Raw genomic sequence first — 22,269 nt, 5'->3', positions numbered from 1 at the left:
TGACGTGACTTAACTGTGACCACACAAAATAAGAGGGCACAAAAAAGACATCGAAAATGGAGGGCAGACAATCCTTGTCCATTTGAGATGACCAAACACAATACCGTCATCTGTGAATCATTTGTTTATATATTTATATTGCTCTTGAGCTGCATTTCAGCTCCCTGTCTAATTCGTTTCTAACTAATTTATTCTAAAACCCTTAGTATTTGCAAATCTCCCTTACATGTGGTGGACTGGATGAGATATGTTGTGATAAATTAAAAATGGACTTATCCGGTTCGTTGTTTGTTGTGTCAAATATGAGATAAACATGACTGAACATGATGAGTTATGAGTACACAATAGAGCATTTTATCTAATATATTCTTATACATAGATTACCAGTTCTGTCTTACAAGTGCCTACTAATCTAATTATATCGTAAACCCTAATCTCATCCAGCCTACTAAACGAAAACCCAATAAGCCACTTGTGGGATTGGATGATGCTGGTTCACCAAGAAAAAGATTTACAAGGAATTAATGTTGCTATCAGGGTAATCATTTTCAAACCCAACTAACATCCACCAACAATGCAATTATGATTGTGGTCAATACAAAGACTATCAGTTTTTGAACATTCCAACCCCCCTCCCCTTCTTCCAAGCTGCTGCTGCTTTTGTCGTTTTTTTACGAATTCAACAACAAAAGCCATCATTTTTAATACAGTGCCTCAGCATATAGTGAAGAGATAAATAGAACCAAAATCTACAACTCCAACTGCTTGCTTTGTTTTGAACATAACAAAAGTCTACTATTCCAGCCATGAACATTATCAGCCTCATACTCTGCCTCGTTGTTTTGACGCTCCTTTTTCCCTTACCCTCCAATTCTGCTGATCCTGATCCATTACAAGACTTCTGCGTGGCGGATTTGAGCGCGTCCGAGGCAGTTAACGGCTTTCCCTGCAAACCCGTCTCGAAAGCTACTTCAGATGACTTTTTCTTTGATGGACTGAGCAAAAAAGGGAACACAAGCAATGTCTTTGCGGCGAAGGTAACATCTGCGAATGTCCTTACATTTCCTGGCCTCAATACTCTTGGGCTATCAATGAACAGGGTTGACTTTGCCCGCGGCGGTCTTAATCCGCCTCACTGGCACCCTCGTGCGAGTGAGACGGGCGTGGTCATCAAGGGGAAGCTCCTCGTAGGGTTTGTGACAACGAGAAACGTGTACTACTCCAAGGTTTTGAGTGCTGGGCAGATGTTTGTGATTCCACGAGGACTCGTTCACTTTCAGCTCAATGTTGGAGAAGGTAAGGCTCTGGCCTTCACAGCTTTCAACAGTCACTTGCCTGGTTCTGTTGTACTGCCTTTAAATCTGTTCGCTTCGACGCCTTTGGTCCCCGACCAAGTGTTAACTAAGGCCTTCCAAGTAGATGAAGATGTCATCAACGGCATTCGATCCAAGTTTGGGGTTTAAAATACTGTGAAGTTAATTTGGTATTGGTTTTTGTTTTGGTTCTCTCTTCCCCTGCTTTCTGCTTTCTTTGTTGTTGTTTATGTGCATCGATATGTTTCTAGGTCAGTTGGTCACCAACGGATCATACAGTAACTGGTTTCACTTGTTCATATTCTACTTAAGCTGAATACTAAAACTTTCACTTTCGTTCGAGGTGTGCCACCGATGGGTGTAATTAGGCGTCTCCGGCCATGACACCATGCGCCGAGGGAGGCGAAGGAGCTGAGTTTTTTTTCTTTTGAGTTTTTAAGATACAAAATTATACCTGAATTTTTCCATTGAATCTGAACCAAAAGTTCGTGAAACGAAGAAATATCATGTAAAAACAATCGGATATATTATAAATAAAATCTCGAAAGCAAGCACAAGACTTCTGTTACACGTTTGAACGAAGCTGTTCTAACATATTTTCTACGGGACTAATACAACAAAGTAGAGTATAATATTATCTAGTCAGATGATACGTACGACAATTAGATGCATCTCCTACGGAATAATCACATCTACCACCAATTACGACTTGAAGAATTATCACCTGAAGTTACGTTGCTCTTTCGAAACTACCACCAACCTGCATATGTAGCCATTCGGGCTGTGAGCTTTGGGCGTATTCCCTTGGTGTGTGCAAGCTGAACAACAACCCCGCAGCATCAAATGGCTGTGCACCAAGCTGAAACACCAGGTCAACCCGTAAGAAACTCATATAGCATATACCTAGAACATAGTTATCGTTCCGTGCATGGAAAGAAACTTTATTCATCAATGACCAACTTATTCAAGCGATGAGATAGTAAATCATTGCAATATGAGTTAAAGGGATGAGAATATACAGAAAAGGGACTGTGATCCGGAGAATTAGGAGGCAGCATAATGGTGATAGCCTTTATATTCGAAATGGGAAACGAAATCAGTACTTTATACTTCAAGGGAAATCAAGGAGTAAGAAAATATGTCATCACAAATAATACAAGAGATTTCCAGGAATCTTTATGCATATAGCATGGGTTAGGTTATGGAAAACGATGAGCCTAGAAGTGCCTTGCTCTCTGTTCATTCCCTTAGCAATGCAATAAGAAACGCACAAATACAAATCTTGGAAAACCAAGAGCAACACTGGTGTCCAGTGGCCAACTTTACGACAAGCACACTCCTTGGTTGACAGACATTTACATTCCTAGATGCATCCCTACGATTGATTGATAAGTTGTACAAAAATAATTCCCTAGGCAAAGGTTTAAGATTGACAAGTTGTACCAAAAAATCCCGAGACAAAGGTTTACATTCTAAAAAGCAGTAGTGTCTTCAGAAATCTATTGAACCGGAAATAACAAAGCATCTCAAGGATTATATATTGGAAAATAGTTCCAAAAAGAGTAGGTCCATGGGTTTTATGAAGGTAATAGAAGTGCAGAGTACTTACATCTTTTGGAGGAAATGCTTCAATTGTGGGATTCATGTTCATCCTTGAATTGACTGCTTCCAGCTTCATCGAAAGGAACTACAGAGTAGAATAACCAGATTACAGTCTTAGGTTAATCAGTTTAAAGCAAAACCGTGTAACCAAGTAGCACAAGATAGAGTCAGAAGGAATAGATACCTCGACCTGGTGCTGCAGTGATTGGATGTAATTAATAATCTCATCAAGGACGAGTGCTTTCCCAATAACCTTTTCAGAAGAAAAGTACAACATGCGTAAGGGAAACATACTTGGTGAAACAAAATTGATTTCAGAATTCAGATCACTAGATAATTACCCAAGATGTTTAGAATAAATCTAGTAATGAAATTGGAAACAACACATTACATAAGAAAGATTTCCTATACTAACTACGTCGATCATATGCTAAGTAAATATTATGACTAACATAAAGACAACTAAACAACATCGAATACCTTATTGCATCCGGGAACCAAATCTTGGAGAACTTTCATCCTTTCGCTGATCTTCTCTCTCCTAGCCTGCCAAAACAGGTGTGGTACGCACACGTTGAAAGAGTGAATGAATCACACTGATTTACCGAACATGTCAATAAAACAGAAACCTATTCCCTATTGAGATCTACAGAGCTTGAATAAGAACATGTAAACCGTAATTGATGTTCTAGATTCTCATATTGTAAATTCAAAAGGACCAAAAGGGTATTACTCTCTCGGCTAGACTGTGGCTATCTGTAGCTTGGCCCCTTCTTGCCCTCACATGGATATAGTCTTGCTTGGGTGGCTCGGAAGGTTTAGTGCTTTCTTCAGCTGGCTTGTTGTCGCCAGCAGCTGAACTTTCTTCAACTTCAGCCTTCAAATTGTCATTTTCGTTTCTGGATACCGCTAATTTCATCCGTTTACCCAAATCTTTCTGTTCGATAAACAACAACACAAAAATTCAAGAACAAGCAAACGACATACAGGCAGGCATCATTAACTGAAAATCATGCAGCTTAACTCGCTTAACGACACACATCACGCCACTTTCGGATGCTTTAACATCCAAAACCAAGTCTTTACAGTTTACAGATTGCTGAGATAGCACAATCGCAATTACACAAACTAACCGCTTCACTCAATTATTTGCAACAAAATTTTCACTAAATTAAGTTCAAATCTTAAAATTCGTTCTTTTTCTTATTATTTCCATCCATTTTCCACAATCCAGCTAATTTATAAAAGCCCACAAATAAAGTTCATTGCTTTAGCATTAATTTGCAACATTTTCTCAGAAACCAAACATAAAATCGAGTCAAGCAATCAAATTTCACGTAAAAGAGTGAAAATTACGAACCAAGCCATTGCCACTACGAGTGGAAACCCGCTTCGAAGACTCGTCCTCAAAGTTCACATCCCTTCTCTTCCTTCTACCACCGCCGCCGCCGCTTTGCTCAGTCACTGTCGATTCCTCCAACGACCCATCTCTGTTCACAGAGCTATCTCCAAGCCCACCCAAACTCTGACCCAAGTTACCCACTCGGAGCCCCAACCCTCCACCGCTGAAGGGCCAAAACTCTGCCAGGCTGTAGGATGCTGGGTTAGCTACTGAGGAGGAAGACTCGTTGATCAGTGGAGGATCCATTTTCTCAACAACCCGAACTCATCCGACCCGAACCCGAACCCAAATCCAAAACCGAAACTTGAGATACCAAACGAGAGAGAGAGAGTAGCGAGTGAGTGAGCTTTTGAAGAGCTAGTGGGTTTTGTGAACTGATGGGTTATTTAACAAGTGATTTTAGTTAGAGAAAGGTTTTTAGAGAGAGAGAGAGAGAGAGAGAGAGAGAGAGAGAGAGAAAGAGGAAGAGCATTAATGGAGGATGAAGAAAGTTAGAGAGAGAAAGGGAGGGGAGTGGCAGCAGAGGGTGATCCTTTTGGCTGGACCGGTGTAGTGCGCAGTGCGCCCACTGTGCATTTTAACCCGACAGCAGGACACTGAAAGCTGCAGCCTGTAGAGAGAGAGAGAGAGAGAGAGAGAGAGGCGGCTGCGTAGCCGGATATCCAGAAAGAGTAATGCTATGCTACCACGGCGTGTTAGGCTACTCGCTGTTCTGCAAGAGACACGTGGCACTGAGCATTGTTCTGGGTTTTCATTAATTTGTTATTTAATTTTTTGTGTCAGTTGCTTAATTGGTTGATCTAAACCATACATTATTACAACGGATAAATTTTTAGTTGTGAAGGGAACATAAGTGAGTGGTAAAAAATTTTATTTTTTAAGTTATTAATTTTTTAGTATACATATCTCACTATTTGTATAATTACACATGATGTATCACTTCGTGTGATACAATCACACTAAAAAATCTTTCATTACAAAAAATGGTTGATCTAAACCATACATTTTTTGTGGGATCAAGTGCCTAACCAATACCTTATTACAAGGAAAGTGGAGATCAGGGGGATCCAAACCCACCTGTACTTCAAATAACTTAATATTCCATTGGCTATATTTCTTCATTTTCGAAAAAAAAGATATTTTAATATAATTATGATTTACGGTGAAAATAAATTATCTTAGTGTAACAGAGTGCACACACTATTATAACCACTTTGACCAGATTAATTAACCTAATTTACATATGCATATTTAAAGACATCACTAATTAGATTTTTATTGTTTCAATCTATTCTAATTGACGTTAATCAGGAATCAAATTTCAATCCACGTTGTTTTGACCAGTTGACCTAATTTTACATTTGAGCAATTTACAACCTTGTTGAAGTAACGTGCCAAATTTCCGTAGTAAATGGAAATTACCCTATTTAGACTAGTGGCTAGAAAGTGAAAGCAACTGTTCATGTGTGGAAATTTTCAAATTGGGGGGATCATATTCTCTTCAATAGAGAGATTGGGTGGTAAAAAGCAAGGGTTGGTGGGGTACTTGCAATAGTGAACAACACAAACCCTCCAAATTTATTGCTCAAAGAATTTTTATGTTGGGGAAAAAATGCTTTTCCCTTTCTAATTTCCTTTATTTTAAGAGCTAAGTATCTTGGGTAATTGGAAATATGGCACCATCAATACCTAACCATTCTTTTTCTCATTTGTCACAAGTATTAATGGTGGTGCCTAACTTGCTTAGCAAAAAAATGGTAGCAAGAATAGTTACACTTGAGAAAGTGTTTTTGAGATTATGCTCAAGATAGTTTTGTACTTTGCCAAACTCATGTGCCTTTGTGGAATCTTGGGCATTTGTCAAAAGTTGACTTGAGTGGCTTAGGGCTGGTTGGAATTACTTTTAAAATGACTGAAAATGTTTTTAAAGAAAATACTTTTGAGTTTCGAAAGCACTTTAAGTGCTTTTTCAGGATTCATTTGCGTTTTTGTTCAGGATTGGTTTAAAAAATATTTCCACTAAAAACGCTTTCAGTTATTTTAAAAGCACTTCCAAACAAGTTAATTTCCCTCTTAAAGGCTCCTACTCCTAATTTGGTTATCAAAACGTGATGCATTATCATGGATTTGCCCATTTCATTTTCATGTCCACCTCATATAATGTTGTACCTGCCTCACTTCAAAACCGATGTCTATTCCTCGAGAGATTTACATACACACTCTCTAAAATCATTTTAGCATTTCAGGCCAATAATATAATATTATGTGTTTTAATTTCACATGGCATCGCTCCATTGTTCTGAAATGCTACGGTGGTGTACCGAGAGGTGCAATGAAGCCGTCATCCAAATTGCCATGAAGCAACAAACTTGGCTGTTTTGAAGTTGTTGCTGGATAATATTTGGGTTGCTTGAAATTGAAGTGCCTTCATAATTTTGAACAGGAAAGATAAACGTAGACAAAGAAGAAAACAGTACAAACTGTACCATGCCAACTATTTTGTGTAAGAACTTCAACTTCCTGTTGGGTTGGGAAATTACCAGGTCAACTTTATTCTGCAGTCCCTAGTACATGGAACTGTTACAAATTATGTTCTGCTACCTTTGCTATACACGTGGCTACTTTTTCAATGCTCTCGAACAAAATCTCTGCCCTTCTGCATGTGATTGCCGTAAAATCCACCGCACTCAATTTCTTCTTCTCAATCATTGTTCCTTCTACATTTTGGGGGTTTTTTAGTATGAATCAGAACATAATATGGAACGGAAATCTTTAACTGTTGAATTTTCAACCGCACACTCCGTCATTCGTTCACCTGGTGAGCTTGGTCTACTCTAAATTTTTTGCTCCATCCTTACTAAGAGTAGAAGGGTTTATTTGCATAATTATCATTATCGAAATTTCCATTTGTGACCATCAAGATTAATAAGTGGAGGATAAAGAACGCCTAAATGAGGTTTTTTTTTCTTTTTGGCAAGGGCGGTAATCTAAACTACTCTAATTCATAGGAAGAGAAATTCGAACTTAGGAGCAAGGGACCGGAAATCCATTCTTAATCAGCTGACCTAACCTATATGTACATAAAAACGGGATTTCAATTTTATGCCAATACAAAGTAGTTTAAGTATTACAGTTTGTGTTGATGTTCATTCGGAAATCAAACGCTCGGATTTGCTTGGATGCAGAATGGGCCAGTTACTCACTCACTGCTATCAGAAATTAATTTTGGGCTGGGTATGGCATGCCCGAATTTGAAGTCCAAACTGATAGAGATGAAAAGACAATTTTGGTCAAGCCAAATTATTCAGGACTCCCTTTTACAATGGTCCCATGTCTCCACTTAAAACTCCTGTCAAGTTGATATTCCTCTTTGATTGTAAATAAAATGTCTTAAGTTCGATTCTCGCTCAAAGCAAATTTAAACTACATTATTAATAGCCAATTGTGAGGCTAAACTCATTCCCCACCCCCATATCGTTTGTTCCAAAAAAAAAAAAAGAACAAAAGAAAAAAAAGGTCCATGTCCTACTGTTTGCTGGAACAAAAGTCCCCAATTTACAAGCAAGAGTAAATGATTTGGGGGGTAGGGAGGGTGTTCTCTGAGTCTCAGACCAAGCTACCAATAATATAGGATGAGATACAAATATAATACAAGTTTGGAAAACAGAACACATTTTTGGATATGATGGATTGAGTACTACTTTCCATACTTCTGTAATCATAATGCACTAAAGATCCGATGAGCGAAATCTGTTTTGTCACCGGTTGTACAATTATGCATTGTACCTCATGTGATGAGAGAGAGATACGTGATTGTTTAAACCGGTAACACCTAAGAACAAAACGAACACAGAAAGCGAAAAATGTAACAGATATATTTATGGTTTTATAAGAGTGATGATTACACTGGAAAGAAGAAGAATGCAGAGACTTAATTCTTGAGCTTTCCAGAACTTTCTTCCTAACCTAAAAAAAGTCTTAAAACATTTCAGATTTTCAGTCCGCTCTTTGTACAGTGGTCTTAAACAAGAGGATGTACAACTTTTGATCCATTGAGAAATACAGAAACCCACTTACAGAGTGTGTCACAAAAGACCCAAAACTTGTTCCTACAATGCAGTGCCATGCTGGCCCATATACCCCATCAAATTCCTGCATAACAATTACCCAAACCTGTCAATATTTGCACATAGACGGACTAACGACTCACTACTAATCACACGCACGGAAAATATGAGATTTTATCACAAAAGAACTCGGTGTCATTAGTGGCAGAACCATTCATTATACATTGTGGTTTTGAAGTGGGACTTTTTGAGTTCTTTAAACCCCACAAAATAATTACCACCTAATCATAAAACTCACAAAACCCACATCACATAATCACCAAAAACCTAAGCAAAATCAAAAGTAAACATCCTAATCATGATAATTAAGCTCATAATTAAGTTACCTTTTTGAGAGTCAAAGCAAGAGTCTTGGAGGTGAACTTTTCCAGGCTATCATGTGTCTTTCTTGCACACTCCACAGCATGGATCTGCATAAACGGCGGCATATCAGCTGAAACAACTCTCACCCCATTACTTGCTAACACATCCGCCAACTGCACCTGCGGCTCAGACAGGGATCTCCTCCTTCCTCCGCCGCCGCTTGCGGCGAACGAAACCGACAGCCTTCTCCCGCTATCCAACTCCTTCTCTTTCTCAAAATCCACCAAGCCCTTTTGAGCTTCCTTCTTCTTCACCACGACGACGACATCCTTATTGGGTTTTCTAGATTTTTCTGATTCCTTTGTTTTCTTGCTCTGTTTTTCGATTCTGGGGTCGAATGATTTGAGCTGAGGATTCGATTTGAGGGAAGACTTGGAGGAATCCATGGACGCCGACATCGATTTGGCCTGCAAACGAGTGTCAACGAGGCTCTGAGAAGTGCGGGGTCGTTGACTTGCGATGACTCTTGAGGTGGGGTTGGAGGTGGAAGAGGGTTTAGCGGGCAGGGAAGGAGGATCTAGGTAAGTGGAGGGCTTGGAGTGTTTTGGCTCTGTCGCTGCTAGCATGCGCCGGTGGGTGGCACCGTTGGACATGGTGGTGTTTTATGGGCGGTTTAGGGCAGTGGTGGGTAGATGAATGGGAGGAAATGGGAGGGGAGGTATGGATTTTGTGTTGATATGTTTTTGGGTCAGTGGTGGGGTTGGGGTGAATTGGGACTTGTGTGGTGAGATCTAGTCACTTTTGAGTTCTAAAATGCGCCGTTGGCGGAGGAAAAGGGAGGGAGGGTCCCTGGTGATGTTTTGACCGTTGACTCACCCAACCATATAAATCCGTATGGGCTTTTAGTGTTAAGTTGCCTAGCTAGGGCAAACATTTTTGGGATCTTGTCTCGCAATTTTAGCATAGGGGAAGGAATTTGGGTTGCTACCCTACAAATTCTATTTTTTTGTTGAAGGATGTCTCAGGTTTAACTTATAGGGTGCGAGAATGATTTATATTTGTAGTGAGTTCGATACTAAGTTGTGGTTAGTATAACTTTGTTGTAAGTAAGTTAACGCTCCAGTAAAAGTATTGTTGAGTCACTTTAACGCACAAGATATGACCTCATACAAAATTAGTTAATCAAGATTGATTTTTACTTGAAACTTAATAATAATACTAACGGAAACAATAAACAACATTAAGTAGTCTTTTTTTTTTAATACATCAATATTTTTACACTAAGGGCAAGGAGAGTTCGGTTAAATCATACAGTTGGAAGCGGTATTAATTTTAGCTTGGTAAATGCTATGTCGGTATATACTTGTGATGAATTCAATTTATAACTGTGGCTGTACTTGTCAAGAGTTAAATAACTCATTTATTACAGCTAGTCCATTCTAGCGTCCAAGTTTTGTTGTGAAATACACTATAGTTTCTCAAGAATGTGTTCCATAAATTCACCAAAATTATCCGTACGCATGTTGCAGGCTAAAGAAATTCAATACAGCTTTAATTGGACAAGCTTTACTAATTTACAAAGATACAAGGAGACAAGAAAATTTGGCCGTGCCAGGGACGAGGAGGAAGAGGAAAACCGAAAAGAGATGCCAACTGAGACAGTTTTCTGATCCTTGAAAGCCACCCGGATTTGAATACGAGGGCGATAGGGCCACACATATCAAATATCGATCCACCAGACACTGGTGTTCAGAACAGAGTCCCATTGTAAACAAAGGGAGTACACAGCCCGAATCTAATTCCATGGACTTGGCAATCGAGCGTCTCTGAAAGCAGAAGTGCCGCCAGATGTTGCAGGGGATGGAGAGGATGCCATGTAATTTGTTCCTGATACGGATAACGTGGGTAGATTTGCAGGATGCCCCAGTTGCCCTATGGGAGCAAAGCGTGATGGACTAGTACCGGTTGCCCCTAAACTTGCTCGAGAGGGGTGTGGAACCTGCACAGAAATTTGATAACTGAAAATGAGTTCACGAAATAATAGCAAAGCAAAGAGACATCAATTGCAAAATAGTTCCTCGTATTTCTAATCTCTCACGAAAACTGCTTTTGCTAGTCCAACACTTGAAATTCAAAAGATTCTTAATTTATATGCTCCCACAAGATAATCGAAAACCATCAACACAGTAGTCGACACCAATGAAAACAAAAACGATATGTGGTAGCAGAAGCAGTAACCAAAATGCATTACCACATTGTGCTGAATATGAGCTGGCCTTCTGAGAGGAGACTCTGAAGATGGGGATGTGCTGTTCATCCGGAACATATGGCGAGATTGAATGTTATGATTTGAAAGCTCATCGCCCTCAACCCCTTCCATCTCAAGGTTTGCCTCCGAGCCCAACCTAGCAGCAGCGTGCCTAGTCATTGAACCGGAGTCATTTGTTACATCCACTTGAAGTGATACAGACGGGCGAACCACCACTCCTTGCATGGAATTTCGTCTCTTTAACTCCTCCTCTGCATTTAAGATCTGTAAACCAACACGAAAGAACTCCCTAGTATCGATCCCTCCCAATGTAACATAAACAAACACACAAATCGACTATGGACCCAAAACTTACCTGCTTCAACACTTGAACTAGATTATGTTTCTTTTGATCCAAAACCTGCAGCTTCTCCTCAACTTCTCTTTTCCTCTTTTGATTGTCACTTAACTCCTCCTCATCTTTGTTGCATCTCTATCATATAAACAAACAATTTCAGTTACTAAACACGAATCGAAACTACGCTAAACAGTTCAGCAAATCAAAATGCATGCTTGTGCTGTATAGATTTAAGTTGTTCTTTCTCCACACATTACAGTTTAAAATCCAATTTTCATACTTCATTTTAAGAACACAAACCCATAAAAATGCCCAATTCAAAAACAAAACTTTCCAAACCAATTCAGAATCCAATTGAAAAGCAGATATAAATACACATATAGATATAGATATACCTCAGAATTAGGGTTTGCCACTTCATCCAATTTATCAGCATTCACAGCCAGTGAACTCGCACCAACATCCGCAACATCCGACTCTTTCTCGATCAAATCGGGCTTAAGAGCAGGCAGCGAATCGAACGCACCGCCGGATTTCACCGCAGAATCAGCACCGTCCGATTGCTTCCCATCCTTCTTCTCCCCGGACGGCCCAGCTTCGCAATCAGCATCAACATTCTCCGGCGCTTCAAATTTAATCGTGGGGTGAGACAAATTTCCCGCCTTTGGAGCTTCGTTGAGCTGGTCGCGGACAAAATCAGTGTCAGGGTTAGAGAAGGCGGCGTCGGGGAGGGCGGAGCGGAGGCGGGAGAGAGCTACAGAGCGGCGGGTTAAAAGGGATTTGAAGTCCTTGAGGGAAATTTTAGGGGTTGGCATAAGCCACCGACGCGGTACGTCGGGAACTCTGTGGAGGTTTCCTCTGTACAACGAAATCGCCACCATTTTTGTAGGATTTTTTCTATCGATTTTTTATCTTCTTCTGCAATTTCTCTGTTGCTCTCTGCTCTTTGTTTTTTGAATTAATGATGAATTATCAGAATTAATAAATAAGTAAAAAAATAAACGACTTGTAGTGAAAAGCAAACAAGGACCACTCACTAATCGAGAGGTGAAGTTAATTACTTGAGGCTTATGGTCGACTGTCCTTAATTATAGATTACTAATTTTGATTAAGATAGAATAGTTATTTCTTTTTAAAGTAAAGCGTATTTGAGCGGTACTCACATGTCATAATATAAGTGAATAAAATAATATTTTTTTCATCTTTCTCTATTTATTTTATGGCATCTGAAGTATCTGTTTGAATACCGATCTCTTAAAAAAGTTTCCCATTGAAATTGGTGTATACTAAAAAGGAAAAAAGACAAAACTTCAGATACCTAACTTGGCTCTATTTCTGCAAGAGCGGTTAAATTAACACAAATATCTTGAAAGCAAAGTCATTGTTAACCAAACAATGGCTTTTATGAGTGGCCTAACGTTTATTGTTAGTTATCAATTAGTATTACAAGAATTGAGATTCTTTTCGAATCTTTATATCTAGAAGACTAGTCTCAATGATCAGGATATTTAAACCATTCATTTTAAATTATGCGAGAGGAAACACAAAAATTCGAAGAGAATCTTAATTCGTATTATAAATCTCATGTTTGACTTAGATACAAATATAATTACTTTTGGTTATTCAATGCAATTAAAACTATATTTTCGAAGCACAGTATTAGTTAACAGTCAAATCACCACCAAATGAGAAAATCAAGGAAACTGAGTGTGTTATTGAAACGTAATTAAGGAAACAAACAAAACCTTCATTAACTAGTTTAATTGTATCATGCAAGGCATAAAGTTCCAACACAAGGCCCTATATATAAGCTAGTTCTTATGACTTTCATCTTATACAAAGAATCTTATTGTTTGCAAAATTAGTACCATAACTTTGGAGTAAATTTTAACTCAGTAGTAGAATGGTTCTTCCATGAGTTCAGGAAACTCCAAGAACATCTCATTCTCTCTAGCTACCATGGCTTCCACAAACGAACTGTCACATGCCGCCGATGTAGCTTCAACTTCGTTTGTTGAGATTGCATAATCCACGTCGATTTGGCTTTGTTGTATTGCTACTTGTGCTTGGTCCTTCGATGAATACTCAGCCTTGTTTTCGTGTTCTTGGGCGTCACCAATTGGCATAAACGCGTCTTCAAGGAGAAAATCGCTCCAGCTAAACGCCTGCAGGGTTGCCTGCTCTTGTGTTGCAGATGAAGTAGAAGACGATGATGACAATGTTCCTTCGTGACTGCAAAAATTTGGTGCAGAAGATTGGGATTCGGTGGATTTGAAGGCTTCTGTCACCAATTTTATGGCCTGCAGCTGTGTGAGAAGATCCGGGGGTTGGCTGCCCGGTTGAGTGTGGCCCAAGAAACTGTCTAGAATTGGCTCCGCTTTGGTTGGTATCATTGTAATTGGCATCAAATGGCTGTTGATGTTGGAAAACCCTTGTGCTGGCAATGAGTATGGCTCTGCTGGCTTCATCAGCATCGCGTTCCTCAAGTCCTTGTTGAGAGAACCGATCCCGATTCTCATTCCAACTTTCGGGAGGCCACCGATGTTTCCATAATCCGCTAAGATTTGAGAGAACGGCTTATGAGTAACATGATCAATTCCCATTTCTGAGAGCTTCTTCTTCAGCTTAGTGTTCCAGTAGTTCTTTACATCATTGTCTGTCCTCCCAGGAAGGTGTTGAGCTATTGTTGGCCATCTGCACCACAAAAATCATAAGGAAAAAAAAAACCCTTATACTTCTTCAAACTTAGGCACTTTTGGTTGTCAAAACGTGCTTTTAGCTCTTCCAGAAGCAGGCTCAAATAAACAAACCTTCATAAGCTTTATCTCCAAAGGGTAAATGAGATCTACAAACTATGATAGTTGGAACGGAAGACAGCACAGATCGGTTCGGATACAATAAAACCAAGACTAATGCAGTGAAATTTTTTTTCTTCCAAGATCAGCTAGAAATTTGCATAAATACTAACCTGCTACCTATTGTGGCATGAAGCCTGACAATCAATTCCTCCTCATGGGGCGTGAAGGATTCATGCTTCAGATTAGACTTGAGGTGCTTAGTCCACCTAAGCTTGCAGCTCCTTCCACATCTTGTAACTCCTGTAAACACTCTTACATTAGGTTAATTAATTATTCTGGAAATGCACTATTTAATCCAACAGTACCCCCGGAAACCCAATAACGAAAGAATTCAGAGAAGAAAGCATCCGAATTAACCTGTTTTTTTGGGAACAGAAGTCCAGTTACTGGGGCCATGCTTCGACACATGCGCAAGTATCTTTGCATCTTCCTCCGCAGTACAAAGAGTGCCCCTTTTCACATGCAGCTTGTCACAACAAGCAGGTCTCACCATCCTTATTAATTATCTGTGTGATTCAAAACTTGCACATGAAATCATAAAAAGGAAAAAGATTGAAAAGAAAACAAAAAGGAAATGATAAACAAAAGTTGTCGGATTTAAAAGAGAGATGAAACCGATTCACCTTCGTTTAATTAGTTCTGCTTATGCAGATGCTCATTGAGAGAGGTATGAGATGAGATGAGGAAAGGTACTGGTTAAAAGTATGACAAGCGTGGAAAGGCAAGAAAAGCATGAGGGTTTTGCTTCCATTTAACTAAGTTGCATGATGAATGACATCTTCACGTACATTAACGGTAATAAAAATCAGTCTTTCCGTATGCTCACATGCTTGGCTCCTAGGGACCCTTCTGAATCTGGTTCAAATTGGGTGAATTATTTGGTTAAACTTAGATTCAATCCAAGTAAAGTAGCATAGTTAATTGATTATTTAAATTAATTTGCCTTTGTGTAAAAGGCAATGACTACTGACTACTGTTTGATGATCACAAGTTTGATGATTCTAACTATTTTAAACAAAAAGCTCAACTAATTAAGAAACTTCAGACTCGATGAGGCAGAAAATTATAGAATATATAGCAAAAATATGTTTCTTCTTGAATTTACGTTGAAATCAATAAACTAGTAGCGCTTTATGTAATTATTTCTTCAGATGGTCAATCAGAACTATTTTTGGGAGTTATGTCATTAATTTGAATCATTTGTGTGTATTTAAAGGGGTTTAGGGATGTGGTGTGGTGTTTTATTTTTGTTAAAATGTGATTTTATAGAAGAAAAAAAACTCCGCCTTACACTACCGGTCCCAAGCCTGGATAAATGGGGAGGGAGAGGGCATCAGATAGTTGACAAACGGCACTCCGTTTTTACGTCGAATTCTTATGTGCTTTTATAGAAAGTAGAAGGCAAATCCAAAAGGAGCCAAACTAGGTCTCCCGATCCCGCCATATGAGGAAAAATACAGAGGTTCCTTTACATCAATGATGGTACTCGGGCCTGTGTTGTTATTGGTAGAGACTCGCATCCCAGCTCCTTCAACATCGATCTGCAACAAAATATTGGCAGGTGCAGTGCAACCACCACCTCCTCATGATGTTGATGAAGAACTTGAGCCTCACAAACCAGTAAGATTGGACATGCATAGAAATGCCAAGCCGCTTCACTCTTTTGAGTTGCACTTTGAAAATTAAGATCTCGTTTGGCATGCCATATAAAGTATCAGATAAGATAAATTGTACAAAACCAATTGTTAGGTGTATTTTTGTATTAAATAGCCACCTAACTAATAATTCGGACCCATTTTGTTTTATCTAGTTCACACCTGCTAACTAATACGGTTTGTAAAGCATTTAGTAAATTACGATTGAAATTGTACTGAAATCTTTGTCTTGGTAGTAGCTCACCTTCCTTAGTGGGATGTCAAAGAAATAACGGATTAGTCTTCCCGTAACTTGCAAGCTTACCTATACTCTTGTGACAATTCTAACCCATCTAACATAAACTCCAATAATATGTTAGCCAAAATTAACAACTCTAACAAATATATATGTTGACCAGAGAAAAAAAAAAAAAAAATCTCTAACCATATGACAACACTTCTATCCGGAAACCAGGAGTTAGTGACAGACTTTGATTTATTGGTGATGATGATGATGCTGATGATCGCTGAAGTTTAAATTTTTTGTGATTCTGAATCCATCTTTGTTGCCCGTGGCCTGTCTTAATCCATCTAACATCTAGATCTAGGTCGACTAATCGATTTCAATATCTACATTTCTGTTACGGAAGTTGCTTTACTGTTCGTGGCCTATTTTAGCTTAGTCAAACATTACCATACTTAAACTTGTTGCGCTTGTATTATGAAGGTTGCTTTATTACCTGTTGCATATCTTAACTTAGTCAAGCATCATCATACTTAAACTGGTTGCGCTTGTGTTATGAAAGTTGCTCTGCTGCCAATAATCAAATATCGCCATACTTAAGCGGGTTACACTTGTGTTATGAAAGTTGCTCTACTGCCCGTGACCTATCTTAACTTAGTCAAAAATCACCATACTTAAACTGGTTAAACACAAAATAAAATCAGAAAACTAATATATAATTGTCGGTGAAGCATTTTCCTCTTTCAAAGTGTCGATGAAAAAAATGTTAACAAAAGAAATATGAAAGCAAAAGGACAAGCTAAATTATGATCAAAGATACCGTTCAGCTAAATTATGATCAAAGCTAAATTAGAATCGCAATATCGCATAAAGATAATTGTAACGTTTTTTAATCATCCGGTTTGTTCTCTTTTCAGCAAGAACCTGCAAACATGTGCAACACAGCTAATAGCAGCTTTTGGATTTTGGCCTCAAATTTAAAAGTCACGCTTTCCAGAGTAAGAGAGACTCAAGAGAAAGTTATTGGTATCGCCGACCAACTTAAGGTTCATGTAATCGTACTTTGAATTTTCTGATTGCTTTGCTCCAAAAACTCTCTCTACAATGGAAGATGAACAACTAGGTCTATGCTGAAAGATGGTCAAAGTTCGAATCGCCTTCTCTATTAATACAAACTAACAAAGTGTGAGCAAATTTTTTATTTTTGTTTTTGAAATAAAAGGAGAGAGGAAGAGGGTGATAGAGAATGTGGGTGTGAGAAGTTTTTTATTTTTTATTTTTTTTTAATGAGAGATATGTTAGGATTACATGTAGGATGTTTTGAAAAAAAGAAAAAAACAGTAAAATTTGATTGTGTGAAATTACATTTTTGCCTCATATTTCTTATTCATGTTCTGTTTTAATTAGAAGATTAAACTGGTAATTTCTTAAAATTTTAGTTAATAATGAGTGTTTTATTAATTAGTAGAAATAAACTACGAAAACTTAATTTATAATGAAAAAGTGTCTAAGTTCGAATTGCCTTATGTGATGTCGCATCACCTTTTTCTTTTCCCTGATCAATTTCTTTTCAGCTTGATAAAGTACTTCGTCACTTTATTTTTTTTATTTTATTTTTATCAAAGTTAGTGGTGCTCCAACGTAAACCTAGCTAACTTTTGTGTTGGCTAATGGAGGAGATCGACCCTCATTTTAAGAGCTGTTACAACGCATGCAGTATGCGAGTGACATAAACTGAAACAGAAAAGTTTGACCCAAAAATATAAACAGAGAAGAGGGGTGGGGTGGGGTGGGGTGGGTCTGAAATAGTCAAAATGTCATTCCATGCATGGTGTCACACTTATGCGTTGTCAAACTTTAAATGTGCCATGCAAGCATTCATGCATGTTCAACTTTTGCACTCACTTTTGTGTTGACGTTCCTCCGCAAATATTTCAGCTATAAATATTAAAGAAAACTAATAAAAAAAATTTAAAAATTTTGAGTTTTAACGATAAAGGTAAAATAAAAGGTAAAATAAATAATATCATGATTAACTTTTTAATGTAAAAATATGATTTTTCGTTAAAATGAATAATACTGAGATTTTTTCATTTAAATTCCTTAAATATTATCGGTCAAATTTATAATATTTAGTGGTATCAATAAATATCATATTGGATTGTAAAGGTTAAAGTTTGGTGATTTGTTTTGGACAAAAGATCAAAAATTTACCATCATGGTTTTACGAAAAGTCAGTGCCCCAACAATATCACAAAACCCTAATCAAAACTAAATATTTAGTTTTGATGTCGGTTTTTAGCATAGTAAACAAGGGACTTTGACGGGATCAAAGTCAGAGAGCAGGACTTTGAATGGGTCGAAGTCAGAAAGATGAGCTCGTCAATAGGCCGAGGTGAGGTGAGCTTTTGCGGCTGGCAGACGTCCATTTATCACTCAAAGCTCTGCTAGTTAGTGATTAAAAAGGTAAGGTCAGGTCAGTAGTTGTGGTAACCGAGCTGATCTGGGCATGTAAAGCTCTCTTCCTTGTTTCCCCAAGCTGACACATAAATGTTATCAGATCGGTAGTGGTTGTGTAGGGTTCCTCAATCTTAAGATATTACGTGATGTGGAGTAGGGGACCTTTTATCTGATGTGTGCCATTTAATTTTAACGTGATTGTTTCCTATAGATGCATTCAGCTTGAAAAGATACAGGTGTAAACATTGGTGATATTTGAATATCATAATAGTGCAATGTTTTCTTTATGAAGGATAAGAAAAGAACAGATGAAGGGGATAACGTGCATTTTCCCCTTCATTTTTCTTTTCTTTTTATTTTTTTTATTTTTTAAATAAGAGGATTGGCTAGTAGCTTCTCATGAAAGTTCACCATTCTAGGGGTCGGGAAGACTCATAGAAACATTTCAGCCTCCTCTTGACCACCATCGTGCAATTCATCAATGCCAGAAATCGAACTCAGAACGTACCGTGTGGAATACGAATATGAAATTCATCTACAATCACTAATATTTTAACTTTGTCAAAATTGTAATAAATCTGTCCTTGACAGAGAGAAAAAAATATACCTTGAAAGCGAAATTGTCGAATTATCAAACCACTTGAAAGGGACCATCGAATTCCATAACATAATATATCATGTGTGATGGAAATACTTCACCTCATCTCTTGTCTGTGATAGGTGTATTTAAGCACATTTTTATATATGTTGAAGAAGTGCTTCAACTTCAAGTTTTGAATTGAGTTAGTTTAACGTACCGAAATGTGATCTTTGCTACTCTGCATGCGATCTCTACAAAGCTTTCAATGATACTGAAGTTGTCCCTCGTTGCCGTGTCAAATCATTTGACATCACTCTCTTCAATTAACCCAAAGGCCTTTGCAAAACCTAGTCTTTGACACTCTCGAATCTCTATATTTGGAGGAGTAATGTTATTCATAGCATGTTTTTGTACCACATTTTCATATCATCTTATGTGACATTTGATGTGAACATCCATATCATTTGAATTAATCAGATTTTTAAATTTAGTTCATTATTTAATAAACTAATAATTAAGAAAAACTAGTTAATTAAATGATGATTGTGGTATACGAGGTGTCTTTCTCCTTCCTTTCCTTGGGTTTTGCAAATTTTTCAAATAATGTAATTGTTCACATCAGATGCCACCTAATGTGGTATAGAAATATGGTATAAAAACATAGTATAAAATTACTCATATTTGGAGGGACTTGCTAGTTCCTTTCACTATGGTTGGGAATAGGATTTACCATTTGCAAAAGCAACCTCTTTCCAAAGCACCTTGCCAAATACACAAACATTTGTGGCCTCTTTTCAATGAGATAGTATCAATGTAGAATCGTAGTGGCAACACCATTAACGAGTGCGTATCACCTATTTGAAAATTAAAAATGAGATAATACAAAGTCAATACTAGAAAGACACTGCGTGATCCTTAAATGAGCAATAAGTTGATAGTAGATAGACACTAGAAAGCGCAATGTGGGGTAGTGATTATAGACAAAGATGGTATCTTCCATTTTGAAAATTGGACGATTTGGTGGTTTCGCTACGACATTCCAACCTTTTTTTTTTAGGGGGGGGGTGGTCAGGAAGATTTATAGAGGCATTTCGGCCTATCTCTGGTCACCATTATGTGATTCACCAACGCCAAAAATCAAACTCATGACGTAAAGTGTGAAATACGAACGTATAATTCGTCACCAACCATTGGCTACCCCGTGATGGTTACCAAGATGGTATCTTAATTACAATACAAATTTTGCCATATTCACTTGGTAATTAGTTACATTAGACAAACCTTGACCTAGATAGTGAATGAATATTCTCTTCATCTAAAACATGACCCCAAGTTTTTTAGTTTGGTATCTACAACTCCTTTGTTCATAAAATTAAAGTAACTTCATACATTTTCTTTTATTATTTAACTAATACATTTAAAAGATAAATAGTATGATGAGTTTTGCATTCAAATTAGTGGTCCATTCAAATTAATTAGATTAAGAAACCGTGCGTTCTTGTGGAGGGCAAAAAACAAACAACTCCGGTAAATTAATGTTCGTTTCGAGATTTTAGCACTGAAGAATAGGTATAACATTTATTCTGTTAGTGCACATAATCTTCCCAATAATCCCAATATTAGAAGAAAGAGGTGGATTTTCTGATTATTTTATTACCAATAATCTCAATATCTTTTGTAGGTTTGATAATTTTAATAGTTTGTTTTGAGAAGTGAATTCGAACTTAGAACCTTGATTGTAATAAATAATACTCTTATTTAACTGAATTTTTTTTTTTTTACAAGAAACGATTCATTAATCAACACTAACAATTATAAGGGTGTCATTGGGTACAAAGCTCCAATGACCAATAAAATTAGTATGGAGTGAATTTGCGCAAACAGATAAATAAGAGTAAACCTTTAGCAGACTACCACAAGCTCGAACACACAATCGCCAAAAGCACAAGTGCCACCATTACAGATCTGTCACAATGAACGATAGCGGCAACAGAGAAATATAGGCAACCACAATGGTCATCGTTGAGTAACAAGGCCACATAAAGTCATCGCGATAGAGCGAGACCACATCAAGTCATTGTTGACAGACAAGATTACATAACGCATCGCACAAAGGCGAAGACCAATCTAGCCAAAATAAATAGCTCCACCATGGTGCACATAAGGTGAGTGAAAAACAACTACACTACTCCGAGAAGGGATTCGTATAAGCCGAGCCGCTAGATCAAGCCAAGCTGCCAGAACAAGCCGAGCCACCAGATCAGAGTGCACATGTCAGTGTAGCCAACAAACCTAGGCGAGGAAGGTGACACCACCATGGAAACAAGTTGACGAAGGTGGATCCATCCTACCTGCAACACGAGTCCACCCTACACCAAGAAAATCGAGTGCCAAATCAAAGGAATTTTTGAAAAGGGCATGGCCCAAATCAAGGTATTAGGCAAAATCCAAGGAACGCTGCACACAAAATGGTGGGAGAGAAGCACGAGAGGGGAGATGAGGTAGGTGAAGGCCGGGGATGAGTAGTCGGTTTAAGGTCGAGGGGGGGTGGGGGAAGAAGGTCGTGTATAGCGAGGGGGGAGAAAACTGGGATGGGGAAGAAGGGGAAGGGCTAGGAGGGAAGCTACCATCGGCCCTTAGTTATAGCCAGAGGCCGGCGACGATGGAGGTAGCCGGCTAGGGTTAGGGTTTTGTAGAGGGAGAGAGCTTTTTGAGAGAGAGGAGAGAGGTGCATTTAGAATTAGAGTTTTTAACTGAACTATAACACTATGTTTGGGTGAAGAAATTTAAGATTACTAAGGAATTTAAAAATGACGGAAATTGAAATGACGAGATTTTATTTTCTAGAATTTGTAAATTTTCTTGTTTGGTTAACCTAAAAGAACAATGGAATTGAATACAGAATTTGTTATTTTTAAACTCTCAATCATAGAAATTGAGAAATGACACCTATTTACATGGAATTTGAACTTGGGATTTGGAGGTCCCAAATTCCAAGTTTTTTTTCCATGCGGAAATTCTAAATTTCTATGCTTATGAATCCAAACAAGAGAATTGGTGCCTGTTAATTTATAAATTCTGACTTTTATCAAAATTCCATGTTTATTTCCCTCATCCAAACATAGTGTAAATTCCTCACG

At 38.1% G+C, this 22,269-nt stretch overlaps 5 protein-coding genes across 5 annotated transcripts; 1 reads left to right on the top strand and 4 right to left on the bottom strand.

Moving 5' to 3' along the window:
- Window positions 1-618: 618 nt before the first annotated feature.
- Window positions 619-1,649, top strand: LOC125478913 (germin-like protein subfamily T member 2). The gene has a single exon (XM_048587735.1). The coding sequence runs from the start codon at window positions 807-809 to the stop codon at window positions 1,461-1,463; it is 657 nt and encodes a 218-aa protein (XP_048443692.1). The 5' UTR covers window positions 619-806; the 3' UTR covers window positions 1,464-1,649.
- A 173-nt stretch (window positions 1,650-1,822) lies between these two features.
- LOC125478912 (transcription factor bHLH79-like) lies at window positions 1,823-4,946 on the bottom strand. Its single transcript, XM_048587734.1, has 6 exons — window positions 4,276-4,946; window positions 3,649-3,852; window positions 3,396-3,461; window positions 3,100-3,168; window positions 2,923-3,000; window positions 1,823-2,172 (listed from the first exon to the last, which is right to left on the bottom strand). The coding sequence occupies exons 1-6, from the start codon at window positions 4,561-4,563 to the stop codon at window positions 2,044-2,046; spliced, it is 834 nt and encodes a 277-aa protein (XP_048443691.1). The 5' UTR covers window positions 4,564-4,946; the 3' UTR covers window positions 1,823-2,043.
- Window positions 4,947-8,169: 3,223 nt separating this feature from the next.
- Window positions 8,170-9,533, bottom strand: LOC125478938. The gene is made up of 2 exons (XM_048587839.1): window positions 8,771-9,533; window positions 8,170-8,469 (listed from the first exon to the last, which is right to left on the bottom strand). The coding sequence occupies exons 1-2, from the start codon at window positions 9,398-9,400 to the stop codon at window positions 8,314-8,316; spliced, it is 786 nt and encodes a 261-aa protein (XP_048443796.1). The 5' UTR covers window positions 9,401-9,533; the 3' UTR covers window positions 8,170-8,313.
- Window positions 9,534-10,221: 688 nt separating this feature from the next.
- Window positions 10,222-12,326, bottom strand: LOC125478841. Its single transcript, XM_048587513.1, has 4 exons — window positions 11,749-12,326; window positions 11,372-11,488; window positions 10,999-11,280; window positions 10,222-10,746 (listed from the first exon to the last, which is right to left on the bottom strand). The coding sequence occupies exons 1-4, from the start codon at window positions 12,232-12,234 to the stop codon at window positions 10,543-10,545; spliced, it is 1,089 nt and encodes a 362-aa protein (XP_048443470.1). The 5' UTR covers window positions 12,235-12,326; the 3' UTR covers window positions 10,222-10,542.
- An 810-nt stretch (window positions 12,327-13,136) lies between these two features.
- On the bottom strand, window positions 13,137-14,704 carry LOC103958786 (transcription factor MYB35-like). The gene is made up of 3 exons (XM_009371109.3): window positions 14,569-14,704; window positions 14,322-14,451; window positions 13,137-14,047 (listed from the first exon to the last, which is right to left on the bottom strand). Exons 1-3 carry the CDS (start codon window positions 14,702-14,704, stop codon window positions 13,246-13,248), a joined length of 1,068 nt encoding a protein of 355 aa, XP_009369384.2. The 3' UTR covers window positions 13,137-13,245.
- Between the last annotated feature and the right edge of the window lie 7,565 nt (window positions 14,705-22,269).

The sequence above is a fragment of a genome, unplaced genomic scaffold (genome assembly GCF_019419815.1).
Source record: "Pyrus x bretschneideri cultivar Hongxiangsu unplaced genomic scaffold, Pyrus_bretschneideri_v1 Contig27, whole genome shotgun sequence".
In the NCBI taxonomy this organism is placed as follows: Eukaryota; Viridiplantae; Streptophyta; class Magnoliopsida; order Rosales; family Rosaceae; genus Pyrus; species Pyrus x bretschneideri.
Note: the sequence above shows the minus strand (reverse complement) of the source record. Positions and strands in the feature narration are given on the sequence as shown.

Bases quoted from the DNA above. Each gene is read 5' to 3' on its own strand.
- LOC125478912 (XM_048587734.1), bottom strand. From the start codon at position 4,563: ATGGATCCTCCACTGATCAACGAGTCTTCCTCCTCAGTAGCTAACCCA. The intron at 3,462-3,648 runs GTAATACCCTTT...CTGTTTTGGCAG, and splicing joins GCCACAGTCTAGCCGAGAGA to GCTAGGAGAGAGAAGATCAG. The intron at 3,169-3,395 runs GTATTCGATGTT...TCTTCTGAAAAG, and splicing joins TGGTTCCCGGATGCAATAAG to GTTATTGGGAAAGCACTCGT.
- LOC125478841 (XM_048587513.1), bottom strand. From the start codon at position 12,234: ATGGTGGCGATTTCGTTGTACAGAGGAAACCTCCACAGAGTTCCCGAC. The intron at 11,489-11,748 runs GTATATCTATAT...TTTATATGATAG, and splicing joins TGGCAAACCCTAATTCTGAG to AGATGCAACAAAGATGAGGA. The intron at 10,747-10,998 runs GTAATGCATTTT...ATTTCTGTGCAG, and splicing joins CTCATATTCAGCACAATGTG to GTTCCACACCCCTCTCGAGC.
- LOC125478938 (XM_048587839.1), bottom strand. From the start codon at position 9,400: ATGTCCAACGGTGCCACCCACCGGCGCATGCTAGCAGCGACAGAGCCA. The intron at 8,470-8,770 runs GTAACTTAATTA...ATTGTTATGCAG, and splicing joins TTGCTTTGACTCTCAAAAAG to GAATTTGATGGGGTATATGG.
- LOC125478913 (XM_048587735.1), top strand. From the start codon at position 807: ATGAACATTATCAGCCTCATACTCTGCCTCGTTGTTTTGACGCTCCTT.
- LOC103958786 (XM_009371109.3), bottom strand. From the start codon at position 14,704: ATGGTGAGACCTGCTTGTTGTGACAAGCTGCATGTGAAAAGGGGCACT. The intron at 14,452-14,568 runs GTTAATTCGGAT...GAGTGTTTACAG, and splicing joins TTCTGTTCCCAAAAAAACAG to GAGTTACAAGATGTGGAAGG. The intron at 14,048-14,321 runs GTTAGTATTTAT...TTTGTGGTGCAG, and splicing joins CATGCCACAATAGGTAGCAG to ATGGCCAACAATAGCTCAAC.